The 21826-nt window shown below is 47.8% G+C and overlaps 1 protein-coding gene across 1 annotated transcript in view; it reads left to right on the plus strand.

Moving 5' to 3' along the window:
* Window positions 1-444: 444 nt before the first annotated feature.
* PRDM6 (PR/SET domain 6) overlaps window positions 445-21826 on the plus strand; it is a 103301-nt gene continuing 81919 nt past the window's right edge. Inside the window, exons 1-3 of the mRNA XM_038551971.1 lie at window positions 445-590; window positions 1047-1653; window positions 10652-10959. Of these exons, the coding sequence (XP_038407899.1) occupies window positions 1062-1653; window positions 10652-10959 (900 nt within the window). The 5' untranslated portion in view covers window positions 445-590; window positions 1047-1061. The remainder of the gene's footprint in view (window positions 591-1046; window positions 1654-10651; window positions 10960-21826) is intronic.

Below are 21826 nucleotides of genomic sequence, written 5' to 3' on the forward strand. Positions count from 1 at the left end.
GATGCAGCCGAGTCAGAACTTCCCTCTTTCCCTCTCCCCTCCCCTTCGATTATTCTGGCCTGCCTCCCGCCTCCCCCCACTCCCCACCTCTCTCTCTCTCTCTCTCTCTCTCTCTCTCTCTCTCTCTCTCTCGCCCTCTCCCTCTGTCTCTGTCTCTCCCTGTCTCTCTCTGTCACACACACACACACACACACACACACACACACACACACACACACACACACTTGTATTTTGTGCTGTCGTAAAACCCACGTGTCCAGCCGGGAGGCTGCCAGAGCGCGGAGCTGAGGAACCGGGACCCGGCGGCGGCCGAGCGCAGCAGCCCAGCGCGGCTCCGGTCCGCGCCCCGCTCGGGCCGCGCTCCCCCGCGCGCTCGGCTCAAGCGCCCCGGCGCGCTCCGCCGGCCTCCGCGGGCCTCCGCTCGCCTGCCCGCCCGCCGCCCGGGAGGGTTCCGGCGGCCCGACCACATCTAGGGCTTTCCTTTCCCGCGGCGCAGGGGCATGTAGTGCACCCGGGACGCACACTCTCCCGCACGCTCACCGACACACACACACGCACGCACGCACCCGCCGGCGGCCCCGAATTTCCAGGTAAGGCGCGGCTGGTCTGGGGCCGGGGTCTGGGGCCCCGGGGACAGGAGGCTGGAGGTCCCGGGCTGGGGGCGGGGGGCGAGACTGTCCCGCCTCCTGGCGCCGGAGGCCAGCGCGGCTCCGGGGCTGCGCCACTCCGGCTCGGGTCGGCTCCGGGCGCGGGCCGCGGGCGGGGGCTGCGTCCTGCCGCCGAGTCCTGCGGGCGAGCGCCCGAGCGCCCGGCTTCCACGGTGCGAGGCGGGGTGCACGGAGCTCCCTGCGCGCCGCGCCGCGGCTCCAGAGTAAACTTTGCGCCCTAACGGAGTTGGAGAGGGGGAGCGGCGGCTCCGGGCTGCCGCAGGCGGAGCCCGGGCTCAGCCCTCGCCCCAGGGTCTGGGCGGCCATCCTCCCGCCCCTCTCGCCCCCGGCCCGGGGGCCCGGCTCAGGCGCCCTCTCCTCTCTGCCCTCTGCCCCCAGCTTGAGAGGTCGGACATGCTGAAGCCCGGAGACCCCGGCGGCTCGGCCTTCCTCAAAGTGGACCCAGCCTATCTGCAGCACTGGCAGCAACTCTTCCCGCACGGCGGCAGCGGCGGCCCGCTCAAGGGCGGCGGCGCCGCGGGTCCCCTGGGCGCGCCGCAGCCTCTCCAGCCGCCGCCGCCGCCGCCGCCGCCGCCCCCGGAGCGCGCCGAGCCTCCTCCGGACCCCTTGCGCCCGCGGCCCGCCTCGCTCTCCTCCGCCTCCTCCACTCCGGCGTCCTCCTCCACCTCGGCCTCCTCTGTCTCCTCCTGCGCCGCCGCCGCCGCCGCGCTGGCGGGTCTGTCGGCCCTGCCCGTGGCGCAGCTGCCGGTGTTCGCGCCTCTGGCCGCCACCGCCGCCGCCGTCGCCGCCGAGCCGCTGCCCGCCAAGGACCTGTGCCTGGGCGCCGCCTCGGGCCCGGGGCCCGCCAAGTGCGGCGGCAGCGGCGGAGACGTGCGGGGCGGCCCGCGCTTCCGCTGCAGCGCGGAGGAGCTGGACTATTACCTGTACGGCCAGCAGCGCATGGAGATCATCCCGCTCAACCAGCACACCAGCGACCCCAACAACCGTACGTAGCCGCAGCCCGCGCGCGCTCTCCAGGGCCGCTGGCGCCGTCGAGCGCGGGCGCCCATCCGGGAAGGGGGTCGCGGGGCCGGGCTGCAGGGGGTGGGCTGCCCCAGGCCGCGGCCCCGCACCTCCCAGACCGTCGTGGCAAAATTTTTCCAACGTTAGAGAAGGAGAGAGAACGGATGGGATGCCGGGTGGCACCTCAGGGTTACCTCTACCTCGTCCCCACCCCCCCTCCCTGCTTCGCAAGCCTTTAGACCCCAGCGGCTCGAGGACCCGGCGGACAGACCTCTGCCCTCCCGCGGGATTGTGCCCGGGGCCCGGCGGGCGCCAGCAGCGCACGCTGGGGGCTTGGCCCGGCCTCGGAGGGACGCGGGAGGGACCCTCAGCGTTTCTGGGGAGCGTGCACTCCTCCTGTCCCTCACCTCGGGAGTTAGCTACAGCAGCTCACTTTCCACCCGTGGGGTGGGCAGGGGACGCGCCGAGAGCTGCTGGCTGGCCGGGCCTCGCCCGAGTAGGAATTTTGCATGACACTGGGTCAGTCTCTCCCTGCAGGCAGGCATTATTCTTAGGTCTTCTATTTATTTAGAAAAGGAGGAGAAGAAAACTTGCAGGCTGCTTAATGAGAAAACGTTTCCGACTTCGGGGTAGGGTCATTCCCAGCGGATCCCGCGTACTCCGCGCACCCTTGGTCGTTTAAACGTTTGTTCGCAATCCGTAGGCACGCTTGATTTCCTTTTTTGTTTTTTGTTTTTTTTAATGACTCTGACAGTAGTTCTGTATTAGCAGTGTACGCTCCTTGTTCCCGAGTAAATGGCAAATGCCTAATTGAAAAATTAAGTAAGTGCCTAATTCAAGCTACACGGTTCTCCTTCCTCTAGCTTCGATTCCTGTATTCAGATTTTCAAAGGCTTCTCGCAAGTACAGCTCCGTTTTGCGGTCTTGAGACAAAACGCTAAATGAAGACCAAGAATATGTATTGCTCTGTATCCAGTCCTTTTGGTCGTATCAGAAGTTAGGATACTCTTTACACCTAAGGCATTGGTGTCAGTGCTCGATACACTTCCAGAGATCTCTGGAGAGAGTATTAAAGGTTAAGAGAGTCAAGTTGAAAGCAGTAGAGGATTTGAAAGATCAGCGCTCACTTAGCTCCTTTCATCTCATTCCCTCGTTTAGTTTCTGCATGAGGAAAGTTGATGATAAACGTGTATAATCATTCTGTTCTGAATAAGCCCCTTCTTGTAGAATGTCTACCGCTCCATGAACTTCTTAATTCGTTGTAAAAGCAAAATAACTACACATTTTAGTTAAAGGACTCTCGTTGTCACTACTTTGATGAGAAAACACTAGCCACGAGCCTAGTGATGGCGGTGGTTCAGTCTTTTCAAAAGGGATGGGGATCATTTTTCTGATGGAGATAATTATTACTAACCATAAAAAGCAGTTGTATTTACTTTTTTCTCTCCAGAGTTTGAGGGTAAAGTACTAGTTTAAAATGAGGGTTTCAACTCAAATTTGCCCTGCTGTTAGGAAGACGTTTGTATTCCAGAGTTTAGAAAATTTTATATAATGATATCGTCCTAATGGACTTCAAAAAAAATACTTCTCTTCCTCCTGAATTTCTTGAACGTGTTGTTTTCAAAGCAGTTCTTTTAAAAATGTGAATTAAAAAGACAAGAAATGCTTTGGAAAAGACAGTTCTTACTGCTAAGTGAAATACAGTCACTGTGGGCTGAGAGTACTTTATCAAACTTGCACTTTCTCTTCTGCATTAAATGATTGTTGGCAAAGATGCCAGCAGCACACCCCAAAGCCCTGGCTGTGCTCTGAGTGCCTGTATTGTTCACAATGCAATCTTGAGGTTCAGTGCATTTTCACCAGAGAAAACCCTAGATTGATCTGAGAAAGAACTGGGATAGATTGCTAATTAATATATGGCTATCGAGCCAGTTTATCATCCAGGTAACGTTTTCCTCTGACTGGAGGAAATGAATTATGATGTATTTAAATTATTCCCATTGTGTTATCTTCTGGTATCTCTTTTTGAGTCAGCTGGACTGCGTCCCCTGTGCGAAGTGCAAGGGAAAACACAGAAGGCAAAGAAAGTCAGATTGCCCTGTTAGAGTTACACTTCACATTGCTTCCTCATTAAAGGGCATTTGAGAAAGAAAATAGAAAGCTGAGGTAGCTTTGTGTAATGCTGGCCAGCCAGGCCTGCCTTTCTTGCAGAAACTTCTCTGGGCAAGAGCACACACTCGTTTGAAACCTTGGGGTGCATGTTTTGCAAAGATGGATTGAGAAGTGATTGGGTTTAATCTAATGAGGGGATCAAAACCAAACAGAAATGCAAAGGGTGGGAAACTGTTGGTCCCCCTTGGCGGGGGAAGTTGGTCTGCTGTTTGCAAGGTGGTGAAAAGCAGAGCTGCTCCCCATTCCCAGGTTGTTTGCAGGTGAGGGTGGGGGTGGGGTGGGGTGAGAGGCTGCTCAGAAGGGAAGCGCCCAGTGATTTTTATCCCTACCCCCCACCCACGTTTTCCTAGTTTCAGGTTCCTGCCATCCATCCTCTTGTAAGAGCATTCTGTGAAATGACCACTCAGCATCGCTTCCCTTTATTACTTTGTATTTAAAAGGGTGTTGAGTCATTTTCTCTTTTGCTCAGGAGGCAAAGACAGGGACCCCCTCACTTCTCTTCCCTTTAGAAGAGTCGCTCTTTGCCTGCAAGCCGCAACCCAGTAACACGTGTGAATCATTAACACCCGCTTCACCTTGAAACTTTATTGGCATCTTTGGCAAAGGCCACAGTGAAGGCATAGCGGAGGGTCCTTAAAACACACACACAAAGACTTAAAAACAGCAGACGCGGTATAAAGCTAGCCGGGTGAACTCTTCCAGTACATTGCTCTTATCTGTGTGGGTTAATTTATTCCACGGTGGAAGGACACTTTCCACGGACCCTCTGCAGGCTGCTGTGCCTCCTGCTTTCATCTCCCAAACACCGGTGGGCGGTTTGCAACAGAAAAGGACGATGGGGGTGGGGGGCTTCCTTCCCTGTCCTGTGTTACCGCCCGCACGCATTTGCTGCCTGGTTGCCTAAAGCCATTGCTTACGTCAGGCGCCTTCGCTGTGGTCTCCTCCCGGGTTCTGGGAGCCGGTGCCTTGCCTGAGACCCTGTCACTCTTCTTGGAAGATAGCGAAAGGCAGCCACAGGGCGCCCCTGGTGTTTGTAGGCGCGATACCTGGCGGTGTGTTGGGGGGCGATCACCTTTCCAGACCTTTCAGGGAAGGTGCTCCTTTTACGTATCTGGGAAGGGGTTGGGGAGCTGAGTCCTCCCGGGGTCTCCGCGGAAGCGAGACGCTTCGCAGCTTCCCCAGCTGGAGGTCTCTGCCACTTTCCGTCTCGGGGGAGCTCTGCTGCGCAGGGAACAGTGGTGGGAACAGCACGGGCAGATGCTCCGGTGTAGGAGTCGGGCGCGAGGCTCTCCGGCTGGGTAGCGCCAGCCTTTCCGAGGGCTGGGGAGGGGCTGTGGGCGAGAAGGAAATGGGGGGTTCGTCCAGCAGAGGGGTTAAAGAGGGAGCTAAGAGGAGAGCGAGTATTTTCTGACCTTCCCTAATCTCTTCGCACCCAGTTGGGAGACGCAGGTCCGGTCTTCGGGAGCCCCCGAGCCCAGCAACCCCGCAGTGGGGTCTTCCTGCCACCGAGGCACGGACTGCGTCGGCCACTCCCGCCCAGCGTCCCCGCTGTCAGCCGCCAGCGACTTAGATTCCAGACCTGGTCCCCGGTGGGAGGGAGGCTCGGAGTCAGCGTGTGGGCTTTTGTGTTGTTCTATTTTTCTTTTTCTCTTTTCTCTCTTTTTGTGTGCAGGCCCAGCCCCATCCCGTAACATACATGATTTAGCTATTTTACATCATTCGTTATCTAGCGCCCTGAAACTGAACATAGAGCCATATATTAGATTGAGGTTAGAAGAGGTGGCGACTGTTTATTTAAGGTGATAAAATGGTCCATCAGCAGTAATCTCCATCGATATGTGCCACCAGGAGATGAAGGATGAGGGGACAAGCCACAATTAATTGCCCTATAGTTTTGTAGGAGAGAGTGGAGCCAGCCCAGACCCGCTTCGATCCCCTCTCCGTCCTATTCATCATCTCCGCATTGTATACGGCGGCCTCGCCGGGGCAGGGGCTGGCCAGGTTTATCTCGGCGCAATATTCTCTCGCCCGCACGCACACCCTGGCGCTCCCATTTAATTTATTAATACGGTCCTCGGAAGACAAATAAAATCCACATTGCCTCCCCCGCCCCTCCGCTTTCTTTCCCTCCCCCTTTGTCTCTCGCCCTCGGTCCCTGGGCCAGGCCGGCAGCCAGGCGGAGCGGGGGAAGCCCAGCGCCTGTGCCATTCGCGCGGGGAGCTTTCTAGCGCCCCACGGAGAGCCCTCCCGAAGGTTCCGTGCGCCCACGGTCGGCTCCCCTTCCCCGCCGTGGCGGCGCTCAGCCCGCACGGCCTTCCGGACGCGCCTCCAGGACCCCGCGGGAGGCGAGGCCCTTGCCCGGCGGAGGCAGAGCCGCCGTGGGGGGCGGCGCGCGGGAAGGCCGGGGCCGGCAGGCGGGGGCCGGGGCCTGCGCGGTTCCGACCGGGCTGCGGGGCCTGCCGCGGGCCCGGGCCCAGCCGCCCACCCCGCCCCGTCTAGCGGCCGGCCCCGGGGCTGGCGGAGAGGGCAAGGCCGCAGCCCGGGGGCGGGATCGCGCCGACGTGCTCCGCCGGCCCCGGACCCCGCCGGGCCTCGGGACCCCGCGACCCCGCGCCCGCAGCGCGCACGGCGCGGCCAGCAGGCGGCACTCCCGGGGCGCTCGCCGGCGGGATCGATGCGCGGCCGCCCCGCCGGGCTGGCCTGCGGGGCCGGGGGCCGCCACCTCCGCGGCGGTCGGGGAGGATTTATAGCTTAGTTGTCCCTGCCGCCCGGGCGGAGAGGCAGGCTTCTCGGCTGCTCCTCGGTGTCCTTTCCAGAGGGGGCTGAGGGCAGGCGCAGGAGGCCCGGAGGCGTCGGGGAACCCAGGGTCTGGGTGTGGGGCGGGGGGGTGGGGGGCTTCCCGCGGGTCCTGGCTCCGCCGGGCCCACACGAGTCCGTCAGCCTCTGCAAACAGGGGGATAAAAAAAAAAGTCTCGAAACGTTTTAAATTTCACCTTTCCTAGAACAAGAAATGAAACACCAGAAAAGAAAACCATGCCTGTTTTGCCCCCCTTTACCTTAAAAAATAGAGCCGCTTTCAATTGCCACAGTAGTGTACGCACTTGGGGAAATACTCAAGCAATCCACGAAGATGGGAAAGAAAGAGTGGAAGTGCGCTCTTCGTGACACTTGGGCTGGCCTTCCGAAGTCAGTAGGTGGATAGGTCTGTAACCTAGAGATACCTCCTTCCCTTATTCAGGGCCACAGAAACAGGAGCCCTGACAGATCCATTCACGATGAGAGGAGGGACCATGATCTCTGATATTGCCTAATTCGAAAATGGCATTTCAAAGTATCTTGCTTGGAGAATCTGATATTTCTCACAGATAGAGAAAACACTTTCCAAAGAACAATTATGGACTTTCAGAAAATAACCCTGATTTTAGGATAATCTAGGAACATTTATTTGCTTATTCTTTATGAATACAAATACACTTGTATTATGTATTGCTTGGCGTGGAATGCTGTATGTAATGTATGCGTTTATTATGTGTGTGTGTGTATATATATACATGCACATATATAAAATACATTTGGGGGGTGCACTTTGGACATCTAGCCAGCCTTCTCCCTCCAACCTTTTCTTGTAGGCGTTTATGGCTCCTTTCTGGAAAACACTCTGCTAGGATGTTTGTCTATCTATGCCACATTTGTCAACCCCGGAGTAAGAACTTGCTTGTTTTAAGCATCCTCAAGCTCCTTTGGGACCCTGAGACACAGAGTCAGAGGCCAGTTATTTTCAATGGCAGGGGTTTTGTGTATTAAAAAACATCAGGATATAATATGTATTTGGATGTAATTGGTCAACTTCTCCAGCAGAATATTTTGATATAGCACAAAGTGGTTTATCAATTAAGACTCATGTAATTAAAGTGGATTAGCCTCCCTTACTCTCTGGACTTTACACACAGGTAGTCTTCTGTATATTGGGAGAAACTCAGCTTTTTCTTTGGCAAAATGCCACTATTAAGTTTTTCAACACCTGCTGGAGGCAACTGAAATTTAGTTGGTAGAAGAGAGTTTTAGAGGACTTCTTAGAGAAAGGGCTAGCTGTAGTTTTATCATGCATAACAAATACAGGGAGTGAGTTTGCTGTCTGTGGGATTGGTGGCTGGAGTTCCTCCTTATTTTATTACTGATGTAGTTGGGGTGATAGTGCGTGTTGTGGAGATGTTGGAAGTTGATGTAATCTCTGGTGTGGACTGGTAGGGAGTGAATACCAACTGCTTTTGCTTCTCACCATATGCCTCATTGAGCCAACCAGAAAGGGAAAGTAGCTTAAGCAGCTCCTTAGGGTGATTTGAGTTTTATTTTTACCGGACATATTGTTTTTGCTTATTGTCATTTGTTTTAAGCTATTTTTGCTAATGTGCTGAAAGGTCATCTCTGAGGGCAGAGGCTAAAATTCAAAGTTATGGACATAATCTGTTCACTTTGCAGTACATTTAACCTCCCCAAACTCACAAGCGTGGGAGAGAGATTTGGAAATTTCTGTTATTCACCGATGCTAGAGCAATTTTTGTGGCCTGCCAAATAGTGCTTTCAGTGAAATACTTCAATTGTACTGATTATGAGTTTGGATGTAAAATTTTCCCAGCTTTCATTAGTCTCCCTAGATCTTTAGATTTGGAGGCTTTGAAGTCAGGCAAACTCGACCGAGAGTCTTTCTCTACCACTTTCTGGTTTCTGATCCTTGGTCTAGCTACATTGCTCATGAAGCCTCAAATTACCTCATCTACAAAATGGGGATCATGATATGGTGATTATTCTGAGATAGGTGTCTGGAACACTATAGACACTGGGTGACTTTGAATATTTATTGTCTTTTTTTCCATTCCCCCCTTGGTCTTGAGGTAGTTATTTTCACAGTCAGAAGCAAGAGAGGATGTGTGAAGTGTATCTGGAAGGGCTGACATGTGGTAAGGGTAGGAATACTTTCTGTCTAGGCCCTAAAGGCAAAAGTAGAGCCTGACACAGTATTTACATTAGTTGGTATCACTGGGAGAGGGGGCTTTTGTGGGATGGAGGTCCAGAGCATGGGCACCTCCCCACCTGTAGAAACAGGTTGTCTCTTGTCGCTTGAGAGGCCTGGGGATATCAGAAGCTGCAGTCAGAAGGTCCTGTCATTTCCTGCCCTCTTGGGAGGAGTGTGGGAGTAGGGGACTGAGGGGAAGGCACAGCCTGCTGGAGCCTTCTCCACTGAGATAGGATGTTCACATGGTCAACCCTGGGCTTGCTTTGAAAGAAATGGCAAAACCAGGGTTTGCTCTGGGCGGCTGGGTTGCCCTTGGGGATTCCTTCCTTGTAGATTCCTCCCTGACTCACTTTGTGAAAAGTTAGGTAGGCTTGCCTCTGTTTTAGGATGGATGGAAGCACACTGAGAGTGACAGTGCCCTGTGCCCCCAACCCCAGACCTGGCGGACCTGAAGCTGGGTGCAGGTGCTAGGAGGCTTCGAGGGCCACCCGTCGCCCACCCATGCCCCAGCTCCCACCACCCACCAGTTGGTACCCATCCCACCTCCTGCTCGGTGCCCTAGGGCTCAGTTGCGTGGGGGCGCCGTGGCTCCCCAGGGAGGCTGGGCCAGGGAGGCTGGGTTGTGCTGGCCGGCGCCGAGGCTGCCTCTCTGAGGCAGGTCTGCAGGGCCGGGGCGCAGACACCGCGGCTCCGCCAGGCCCATTAATAACCCAGAGGGCGCTGCGATTCGACAGCGCGGTCGCCGCAGGCTCTGCTTCCTGCGGCCGCCTGGCTTTTTCCCATCCAGTTTGAGTCGAGGGACACTGGGCGTCCACAGCCACCCGACCCAGAGGGAGGGTGAGGATCCCCTCCTCTGGGCTGCTGGCTGCCGGGGAGGGGGGGGACGTCGGAGAGAGCCGGGTTCACGGCAGTTCTTCCCTCGCGTGTAATGCACGAGGAGGATCGCGTGCAGCCTGGGGACCCATCATCTGGGCAGCAGCCACCCTCTCCACTCAGCCATTACCCAGATCCTTAAATTCACTATGTAGTCCTTTTTGGCTTCTGGTAAGAGCTTGCACTCCAGCACAGGCACCCCAAACCCGCTAGAATGGTCCCCCTTTTTCCACCCTTTCCTCTCTGGCTGGAGTGGCCGGTGTCTGGGGTTCTGCACCACCAGGGGCCAAGGACGGCTCCCCACTTTGGTGCCGGCTGCAGGCCGTGGGGGCGGGTGCTTCCCCAGGAGTCGGGAGGGTGCTTCGTGCTGGATGGGTCGCCCGCCTGCCCCGGTGATTTTGGAAGCATCTTCTCTCATTGTCGGAAGAGGAAAACCAAATATACCCAGGCGACCAAAGTAGAATCTCTCTGGGACATAAGGTTGAGCAAGAGATAGGCTCTTTTCATGGGACAGTGATAAACACACCTGGAAACACCCTGGAGTGAGAGGACAGGGGAGAGAGTCAGAGGGAACTAGAGAGAGAAGGGAAGAGGGAGAGAGAGACACCCCCCCCCAGAAGCAGAAGGGAGCTGGGGGTTCCACAGAGACAGCCATGCCACCCACACCCAGCAACCAAGGCGTTTGGGGCGCTGGGGGCTCGACCCCTATCAGGCCGATTTGGGTGCCACGATTTCCAAGGCAGGGGTGCAGATGAACCTCTCCCCTATTCCTAGTGGCCCGGGTGCCCTGAAGGTGTCCCCTCCCTCGCAGGTGGCATACCGGGGAGGGGATGTGGTCGTCTCAGGATTGGCCCGAGGATGGGCCGCCTTGAGCGGCGGGTTAACCGTCTTCCTTCCCTCCCTCCCGCTCGTTCTCTGGCAGGTTGCGACATGTGCGCGGACAACCGCAACGGCGAGTGCCCCATGCACGGGCCGCTGCACTCGCTGCGCCGGCTTGTGGGCACCAGCAGCGCCGCGGCCGCCGCGCCCCCGCCCGAGCTGCCCGAGTGGCTCCGGGACCTGCCGCGGGAGGTGTGCTTGTGCACCAGCACCGTGCCCGGCCTGGCCTACGGCATCTGTGCGGCACAGAGGATCCAGCAGGGCACCTGGATCGGGCCCTTCCAGGGCGTCCTCCTGCCCCCGGAGAAGGTGCAGGCCGGTGCCGTGAGGAACACGCAGCATCTCTGGGAGGTAAGTCACCCATGGCTCAGCACCTCCCAACCAGAGCTTTGGCCGGCAAACAGCCTGGCCCTTGGTGGTGGGGGTGGGGCAGCTTACGGGAGAGCCTTCCCTGTTCTTCAGGGGGTAGGGGAGGATAGATTTCTCAGGTCATGCACATGCCGGGTGTCTGCCGACGTACAACTCTTAGGTGCAGAGCTTGGCCTGGCACCTCAGCAACCCAGCCAGGAAGACAGGGCCTACAGGTTCCTGAAGGTGGGATCCCCTTAACAAGCCTCTGTTCCAGCTGGGATGGATTTGATGTTTTGGTCTCCCTGGATCTTGGGAAAAAGAAAAGCCAGCTGAGGTTGATAGAGCAGAGGAGGCCTGGCATTTGGGGTGTCAGCTAGGTGAATGTCCCATTCTGAGCTCTTCCACAGTATGTTTTTTGGGCACTGGGCAAGAAGGGACATAGCATAAACAGGAGGAAGAGAGTCAGGCTCCTTTTCTCAGATAAAAACAATTTTGTAAACGCTGAGCTTAAGAGACTGGGGCATGTTTCATAACTTTCAAAGCATCCCGAGTAAGCAAATTACATCGTGAATCTGAAATCACAAATTCTGCTTCTTTTCTGACAAAGTACAATTAGGCAGCCTTCAGCAAGACAGAAAATCCAAACATAGGAAAACTTGGAGCACTTTGATATCACCCAATTCATGATAATACTTCAGTGGCACAATGTCATGTCATGCTATGATTTAAAAACAAGGAATGTATTTGAAAAATGTTCATCTGAGATTTCTTCCAGAGCTTGGTTGTTATTGAGATCCAGTTCTGAAGAGGCAGATTCTTAGCCGTAGGTAATCCCCCCACCAGGTTTAGCCACCCCTCTCACCCAGGGGGTGATTTATGAAATAGAAGATGGTGGAAGTCTTACTCTTAGGGCCATATGTAAATCTGCCTGAGGCCAGGCGGTACAATAGAGTGGGAGTAGCCAGAAAAGAAAGTCACTTAAGTGCTAGAGGCCAACTTGGCAAGGACCTTAGGTCTCCATTAATGGGTCATTTCTACAGCAGCTTGTCTCATACAAGGTTCAGTGGCCTGTCAAGATGGGCATGCTGGCTGTGAGCAGCCTCGTAGTCACTAACTAAAACTCATGGGACTTGGTAATCCACTCACATTTTTGCTGAGCGCTCTGGACGGCACTATCTTGGGCTCTGGAGACACAGTGTTGTGAAAAACAAACCTGGTCTCCACAGCCATTACATGACTGTTGGCATGGGATGCTGGGGCTGGGGCCTGTGCCTGCAAAACCTTCTTTGATGGTGTAGGAGCTACATGGTGAGCTTACAGCCCAGGAGCCCAAGATGGCCTCATGGCGGCCATGGGCTGCATAGCCTATGCTTATCTTCTGGGGCCCTGTGCCCAGGCTCCCAGGTTCTGTTTCACTTCTAAATTGGAAAAACAATTACACATTTTTAATCTCTCAGGATAGGATTCTTGAACGAGGAAGAAAACGTTGGGCATGTTTATGTCACCAAATAGTGCCCCCCCCCTTCCTTTTTTTAAACAGAATTTTTTATAGGGAAACAGGGCAGAAGAGAATGGCTCGGTACATAGAGCCAGGTTAGAAGTGAGAGCTTTTTGGATCGGAAAAACTGACAAGTGGGAAATAATCAAAGCATCTGGTTTTGAAATATTTCCCAGTTGGTTTTTGTTTCTGACTAATTAGTTGTAACCTCCAGTGCGGTTTAAAGTTTATAAAACACTTCCAGGCACTTTTCATGTTCCAGTAGTGTTATTAGGAGCTCTAATACCATACAGTTAAAGGTCTGCCAATACTTTTCTGAGGAGATTGTTAAACGATTGTTCAATGGTACAGATTCACTCTATCGGCAAATGTTAAAACCAAACACTGTTATATTGCCCTCTCATGCCCCAGGTTTTGAGCTCATCTGTTTTCACAGTACCAGGGGATGAAGCCATAAACATGAAAAAAAAATCCCATAGTTCATAGTTTTGTTATAAAGGATGTGGATGCTTGTGATGTTGGCTGGAGATCACTATGCATATAGAATATAATGATACATATTAATACTGAAAGCTGTGGAACCTTCCTTTTGTACCTTTCCTTGAGCTTGATTAAGTTAGCACTGTTGAGAGCAGGGATTGAGAGTTGTTGATACCTCAGTGGAGAGGAAATGCGTCTTACCTATTGTTTCAGGTACTGAGTTGGTTCTGTGTTAGAAAAAAGACTTGCTGGGTGTATGCATGCTTGTAGGATCTCCAGATCCCTCCTTCTGAATTCAGAACATGACCTATTTATTTTTATCATCTGTAAGAAGAGTTAGAATAAGCAAACATTTCGGGGATTGAAGGGATATTAAAACTGCAGTGGTGCAAAATGTATCAGTCTACTGGGAGATCCTATAAACTGTGACAGAGTACGGCCAGGTACCTTAGTGCCAATGTCCATTTGTTAAGATGAAACTCTCATAGGGTTTCAGGTTTTTATTAGTATGATTATTTTTAAGCTATGAAGTCTTGAGTTTTTAATTTTTAAGCATTATGATTTATTTTTTTATGAAATGTGATGATTTGAATTTAAATTTATAACAGGAGAGTCTAAATGTTGGATTGTTCCTTAAACATTAGTCTTTGCTTTCAAACCTCAATTTTATTGTGAAAAAAAGTGTAGTTATCATATTATTCATATTAGGAAAGAATCCATAGTCGGAATACAAGATAGATCTATAGGAAACTTTTGGCAATAATTGTTTAATGACTCACATAATAATTATCCATTAAAAAAAACACATTCTTTTAGATATCTTCCAGAATAGCAGGTCGACATAGAGCAGATCTTTAAAAACTTAAAAGCAGTTGAATCATTACCATTTCATTTTAAAAGTCAACTGGAAGCGTCTCTCTTCCTCACATTTTTTTAAGTCACTTGCTGATGAAGAAATGTCTTTATATTTAGAGTTCAATACTCAGGTCCTGATGGATCTTACCAGGGTTACTTATCTTTATTTCAGTACAATAAATGGATTGCTAATCTTTTCCCGTCACTGTTTCCAAGTAGATGATGGATTTTTGTTTCAGTTTACAGTTCATTGTTTTTAGTATGGCTGTACTTTATTATACACATGAAGGCTTATTACAGAAACAATCAGATTCACCTTAGTTACTCCCTTTGTTTAATCATTAAAAGCTCTCTTTGTACAAAATGACTTTTTAATATTTAACGTACCTCAGCCATTGAGAGCTTATTTGATTGTTTTGTCAGTGTGCTTTTAGTTAATATTTTCTTTGTGCTAATCATCCTGGTTCTTAAAAAATATAGCAACTTAAAGAAAGTTCAATATCATTCCATTATCTGCAGTATATTTTGACTCTTTGGGGTATCTATGGGCAATTCGAAGAGTTTTTTCTTTTTTTTCTCTTTTAAAGCAAGAAGCCCAGGGTTTTTTTTTTTGTTTTGTTTTTTCGTTTTTGTCTTTTAAGGAGATGAACAAACTGAAAGCCCGATTACTAGTCTTTTTATTGGGGGGGGGGGGTCAGTTTCTTTTAGAATCAGATTTCACTGTGTTTTACAAAAAATAATAAATTCACAGAGTCTAAAACAAAAACATTACAGGACGGATTAAACAATCACTCGTTTTGCTTATATACATTTATTCCAGCAAGACTTGGATGCATGGTATATTTCTAGCTATTTGGCCATAATGAGAAAAATCTTTCTGAATGTTTCGCAAAGAAAACATACTCTTTCTCAGCAATTAGGTCTTATTGATGAGAGTGAGATAATTTTGCTCTAATGTGTTTTCTAATAAAGAAGTGAAAAGACACGTTTGATTTCAGCATTTATGAAAACATTATCTCAATTATTAATGTGCCCTTTTTCCCTTGAGATAAATTAATCTAGTTGCACATGGTTTCCCCTTTCTGCTTAACATCAGAATTTAATATGACTGGACCTGAGGAATGTACATCGTGTAAACTTAAAATTCTAGTGGATAGAAAATACGGAAGTTTAAAATAAAGTAACAGTTTAAGATAGGCCAGAATTACCCAGGCCTTTCAAATCAAAGTCTAATTTGACAGGAAATTTTAGTGACAATGACAAAATAAATTGCACTTATTTTCATCCTAGAAAAATTATTCTGCTAATTGAAGTATGTTGTGACTTGTTAGGATTACGGTCAAGGTACTAGAAAGGGCTTTAATTTTATAGAATCTGTCTTTGCCTCTGTAAATTTGAGTGTCTCATTTTCGTTTACACTATGTGAAAACCTTCATTATTTTTCTTCAGAAAATCAAGGGGGAATAACATAATATGGGGTAGGATTTTTTTTGTGGTTTGATTTTATGCCATAATATTTTAGATTTAATAAGAGATTTGCTTTTAAGCAAATGGTCTATTTTTCATCATTACCATTTAGCTTAGGTCAAAAGACATTGATGAAACCAATATTAAAAATATATTACACATTGCTAAATGTTTATATTTCAAAACCATCATAGGAAACTGGTGCTTGGAGGAAATGATATGACTTCATATTTTAAACGCATTACTTAGGTTTTGTATAATCACCCAATTCCATGTATAGTACTGTACTCATTTGTATATAAATATTTAGATGTTAAAAAATAATTTAAAATTAATTATTTAAAATGAAATTAAAACCACTTAAAAATTTAACAGAAACCATTTTAAAATTGTTCTGGTGATAGCACTATAATTATATAGTCCATAGTTTTGCTTAATAGATTTTGGCTTGTTGGGTCTGATTCACCAAAGCACTAGGGGTTAGAATTATGTGGCTGTTCCAGTTACAGTGAAGTAGAAATTGTGCTTCTTAGTAATTTATCATTTAATATACTAGACTGCTTGTCAGCTTGGCTTTGAATATGTCAATTTCGTGAACTCCAAATAAATTCTTCCTAAAAAGAAGCCATAGTCATGTTGCTGTTATGTTTTAAATTTACAGAGGAACAGCTGGTGTATCTCTCTGGCTTTGCCTCATTTGATTTGAAGATGTCTGCGATAGTGGTGCCCATTTGATAGAGTGTGAGCATTTTGTAGTTTTACATAAACTATAAAACCATCTGCCGCCTCTTGGAATGGTTTCCAGCATTGTGTTCAAAATCAAAACTTGGTACTTAAAGTTGGCTTGGCAAAGGCCCGTTCAAGTCCTGGTTCTCTTTGGTTTATGTATCACCCTGCACAGTGCCACTCGTGGTTTTCTAAAATTCAAAAGTGATAGTGCTTTTTTTTTTTTTTTTTAAAAAAAGACATCTATTGTAGCCATTTGGAAATTCTCACACTAGTGAGGTTCAATCCAAATATGCATGTGATGAGACAGTGTTTCAGTCGCAAATACTTTATGAAGAGTGATATGTTCTGTATCTGCAGGATGATTTCTCTCATTAGTTCATTTTATCTGTTGTTTACAGATCACTTCTCTTATTGATAATATTTTGTCCATGTGGAAAAAAAAAACCTCATAAGTATTTCCTGTCACAACTGCATATTTCCTTACATCAGGTGATTCTCTCTGCCCCCCCCCCCTTCTTCCACACTGACTGGAAAAGAGGATCAAGGAATTAAAATCAGAACCTCAGTCTTCCCCACTGGTAGCCAGCGAGCCGATGAAAATGTGTTGATGGTCATGTTGGACCTGAGGAACTTGCACAGGAGACTCTTTGTTTTATTATTTTACTGTGTCACTTAAGGCACTTTGAATTATTTGATTAATCTCTTTTGTTACCCAGAAATCACTTCATGGTGGTAGGGTAATATTACGGGTCTGACAAATGTCATGGAATACAAAATGGTGCTTGGTAGTTAGCTGAAGAATCAGGCCCACCATCTCCAGATCCAGCCCCCATCTGCCGATCTGAAGAATGCTGGGCCTGGAACCATGGCGGGGACTGCCTTGCGTGCACTCTCTCTCTCTCTCTCTCTTTCTCTCTCTCTCTCTCTCTCTCTTTTTTAGAATCTTATAGACTCCCAGATTTAATGAGTTTAGACATTCCTTGTGTATTTACACAAGAAATACAGACCCCGGCATCACTACTTAGCATAAAAGCCAAGAGAAGCCAGAGCAGAATATACTTTTCCTTGTAAGCATTTGCCACCTCGCTCAGATAAGTTACAGAATTCCATTATCCAAATTGTTACACATGTGTGACAGAGGTTGACCTTTTGTCATGTCAATCCTTTTTTGTGTAGGCTCCAGGCTCCAGCCTAATGGCTCAAACCCTGATTTACTCACTGTAATAAGGGCAGGAGGTCGAGCAATTGTCAGGCTGCCTGTTCGTACTCTTCTCGGAGTCTGGTTGAAGGCTGTTAACACAAAGCTTTTCAAAGTGAATTTACAACCAGCCCCACTGACAGAGGCCAATCAGTGCACCATAAATGTCAGGTTAGTGAGATTGAGCAGTAAGTAAAGTACTGACAGTACACCATTGGCTGGAATCAATTGGCCAGGGTTTAACCCAGAAGAGCAATCTACGCGTGGCGGGTTGAGGGAAGGAGCCAAGCGTGCCGCCTGGGTGTCCAGGTGGGAGAGCATCCGTGTACCTGTTAGGGGGCATGGGAGGGTGAGGATCAGGTCTCCTCCGAGGGGCCGTGCTGCACAATGCCCTGACTTCGTGGGGGGCTGCTGGCCGAGCCTGCTGACTCCGAGGCTGGGTGGCGAGGAAGGGCTCAGCGTTAGGACAGGGAGGAGAACTGATCCAGTGTGGTGCTTTCAAAACCAGAGGACGCAGGCAGTGCCTGACTATCTAGCCAAAAGGTGACTTTTGCTGCTCAAAACTCCAAAACCGTGACCGGGATGTCCCCCGAGGCCTAGACACAGGTCAGTGGCTTCCTCCGCCCTTCCAGAGGCTGAGCAATGCGAAACTTTGGTGGAGGTCACTAATGAATGATCATGGGCTGAGGGCCTGAATATCCATGCGGTGTGGCTTCCCCACCACGCGGAATGTTTTTATCATTTTGTGTCCTGACAGCCTGGACAACAATTCATTCTGCTCTGAAGGCATCAGCATTAAAATGGAGGAATCCATTAAAATGCTGTATGCAAGGATTTATAAATTAGGCAATTTCCTTGATTATTGCAATCATTTACAAAATTGATTGTCCCAGTGTGGTATAGACAGATTTCAGCAACTGTCATTGACAACAAACACATTCTCTGATATCTATAGCTACTGGCCACTAAACCAGGTCACTGGTCCTCACTGCCCCTCCCCTGTTGTGTGTGGTCTCAAGGTCAGGCCGACTTCTAGAGAACCTTACAATGATCAAGTTTCAGTTGCCTTCAGAGGTGACTCACTTAGGCAGGCGCAGGTTCTTATAAAGGTTGTAGCATTGTTTGCACAGGTTGAGTTCAAATTTTGGAGGCAGGTGCTGAGGATCCTAATGTGCTTGGGATCAGAAGCGCAGATTCTGAAACGATGCCAGCTTAAAAGGAGATGATTTTTGCAAATTGCAGCTATAAATATTTGTTTGATTGAAGATCTGAAAGTCAATAATGTGTTTTATTCGTTGGTCCTTAGAGTTCTAATTATCCAATAGATATATCGTAGAGTCACTGGATTTTAGGTCAATTAATTCTGGAAGGCATAATAAAGACATTGTTACAAGTGTGAGGCTCTCAAAACGCTGTAGATTTTCCTATAGGGGAACACACACAGCAAGTCCACTTGGTGCTTAATCACTAACCACAAACCACAGAGTTGCCTTTATTCCTGAAATATCAGAGGTGGGCATGCCAAATGTGTCTGCAGAGCTGCGTCCAATGAAAGCTGGCCATGCGGTTTATGCTTAGTACAAAATAACTGACTTTAGACATTTGTTTTTAATCATCATTTTGTTTTTAATCATAAATTTTCCCTTTTGGAACTCTGAAGCAAAATGGGGCTTGTAAAATAATAACACTTTAGAAAATCATTTCACACTGTCGTGAAGACAAAGAAAGAAGTTTTTCAGTTTGTCCTCATTTGAATACATTAATATTTGATATTAAGGTAGTCCTTTGTTTAAAAGGGAAAAACGTCATGTTTTAGGAAGTCCCTGGGCTTGGCGACATGTCGTTGGGTTTGTGTGGGTATTGTTGTCTGAGAAGTCAGAATTTCCTTTTCATTTTTAATTAGTTGTAATATTCATGGCTTAAAAATTCAGTAGAAAGGCAGTGTTTTCATTTCAGCGTCTTGATAGTATCACCCCATTTTTATTTAAAACGTTCTCTTCCACAGGTATTTCTGATTTCTGTTAAGACTTAAAAGCCACGGGACCAGATCTGTCTTGGGTCAACTGTGAAGGGAGGCACTCACTGTTATAGATGTTTCTGCCAGTGCCCTTGCACATTTATTTAATAAACCGAAATCTCCAGCCTGCAACTGTGAAATAATGATATGGGGCTAAGCCCATTTTATTAAAATGAACAGTGTTTTTCACTCTCTGTGATCACTTTAAATTAAAGCTGCCTCAGATAATGAAGTGTCTTCTATAGAAACATTCAGTGTAATCTAATTCAGCAGAAACTTCTTAAGTGCTTTTTAATTGGAATCAAATTAAATGTAATCAAGTCATGTTTTCAGGGTCTTGTAAAGCACCGAGACCTAAGTGTTCTTAGCACACTTGGGAATATTAATGTTGATCACAAATTTAGTAAAACAGTGCTAAATTCTCACATATCCGTGCAAACTCCAAAATGGTAGATAAACCGTAAATAAATTTTTGGTTAGAGTACAGTGCTTTCGGAATCTGTTTTGTTTGTCTCCAAACTTATCTTCAAATTCATTTGTGATCTTAATTTTAAAAAAAGCACAAATCATTCCTGGAGGCAGAGAATTCTGGAAAATGTTGTACTAGTGAGAAAAGCACTTAATTTCAGTTTGTTGCAATTAATTGCAACTTAGAATTTGACCTGGATAATCTACAAAGTGGAAAAATCTAATAATGAAGCTTTAAAAAATGGAAATGAGCTTTTCTATGGAACGTAGTTTATGCTCATCTTTAAAAAATTCAAACTATATAGAAGTATAAATCAGTGGTAACTATTATGACTTAAAAAAAAAAGATTTTTTTTCTAAGTAATCTCAACCCCCCAACACAGGGCTCAAACCCATGACCCCAAGACCAAAGGTTGCGTGCTCTACCAACTGAGCCAGCCAGGTGCCACCGCCCCACCCCCACCCCCATTGTTGAGGATTTTTGTAATGGCCTTTTGAGAGATGACTTGTAATATAATACATATTTATCTGATTGAAATCACAGTTTTGGTAAAGATATTTGCTCAGTGTCCTTAGTACTACAAAACACTTTGAAGGCAGCAACCAATGACATTGTTTTCATAGGATTTTCCTCAAATGGTTAAATTTGGCTCAGCCATGAGTAGGCTTTGATTTTGGGGTCTAGTTCTATCCTCCTGTCTGTGTATTTCTCCTGGTGGGAAATTTCATTAGCGGTCTGCAGGCCCTGCTGTATTACAGAAACACTTCTGATATTTTTGTATGTTTTTAGTACGTGTCTTTAATATGACCAGAGGCTTTCTGGGGTGGATAGGGAGATTTTACCTGTCCTCAGAGAGGAAAAAATTTCTGTGTTCCTTTTTATACATGAAGGTGTTAACAAAAAAGCATCATCAGAGCTCTGAAATGCTTTTCTAAGTAGGAAGACTCATTAATTTGCCTACTTGCATGTTAGACTTTAGGGAAACTCCTAAGTTTCTTCGTGCTGCTACTTCTCCTTGTGTAAAAGAGAGTCATACTGTACTACTGTGCAATTTAGACAGTATTTATGACTTCTTAAAATAAGAGATTTTTCCCTTTTTCAACTGGGATTTTTATGGTAATTTTTAAGTCTCTAGCATATTCTGCACATAGTTATAATGCCATTATTTATCTGTTAAAACAAAAAATTGGGCAGAGTAGACCATGACACACAGTTTGAATGGATTTGATTACTTACTATAAAATCAGGCTTAAATAGTATTTAAATGTAAACTTATTTAGTGCTACTTATGCATAAGAAAAGATTATGTATTAAAGAGATCCCCATATAACATGGGTGTGAAAAAAATCATTGGATGGCTTCAACTTTTTTTAAGGTTTATTTATTGTTTTTAAAGTTTATTTTTTTTTAGTAATCTCTATACCCAGTATGGGCTCAAACTTATGACCCTGAGATCAAGAGTCATGTGTTCTTCCAGCTGAGCCAGCCAGTTGCCCCTGGATGGCTTTAATTTTTAAAACCACATTTCCAATGGAGGGCAACAAGGATAACCGTAAATATTGGACACATAAATAAAAGTTTGTAGGTGTATGATTTCACTAAGTGATTACTCTCCATCCTCATGATGAGAACCGACTTACAATATGAAATGTAAGGGGAATGACTGAGAAGCATCTAGAAAAAGTCACACAGAAGCCCCAAAACCTGAAGGTCCTTGGACCATAGACCTCAAACCAGGAACAAATCATTAGGTAGGATTGACACTGCATATTGAATTCTGAATAGAGTAGCATCTCAACGCCTAGCATATTGTGGCTTGTCAATATATATTAAATGACAGCAAATCAGCATTGTGGCACATTTGCCACTGTCCATAAAAACACGTGTGCCACTGCATGTGGACTCATTAGTACTGGTACACCATACGAATTTTGAATGTGTCAGTATAAACCCTATGAAAAGCAACGATTCTAAACTTGTTTTTTTCTTCCTTTAAAGACTTTTTATTTATATTTATTTATTTATTTATTTATTTATTTATTTATGAAAGAGGGAATGTGCACAAGTAGGGGGAGAGGCAGAGGGATAGGGAAAAGCAGAGTCCCACCTGACCATGGAGCCCATGCGGCTCGATCGCAGGACCCTGAGATATGA

The sequence above is a fragment of the Canis lupus genome, chromosome 11 (assembly GCF_011100685.1).
Source record: "Canis lupus familiaris isolate Mischka breed German Shepherd chromosome 11, alternate assembly UU_Cfam_GSD_1.0, whole genome shotgun sequence".
NCBI lineage: Eukaryota > Metazoa > Chordata > Mammalia > Carnivora > Canidae > Canis > Canis lupus.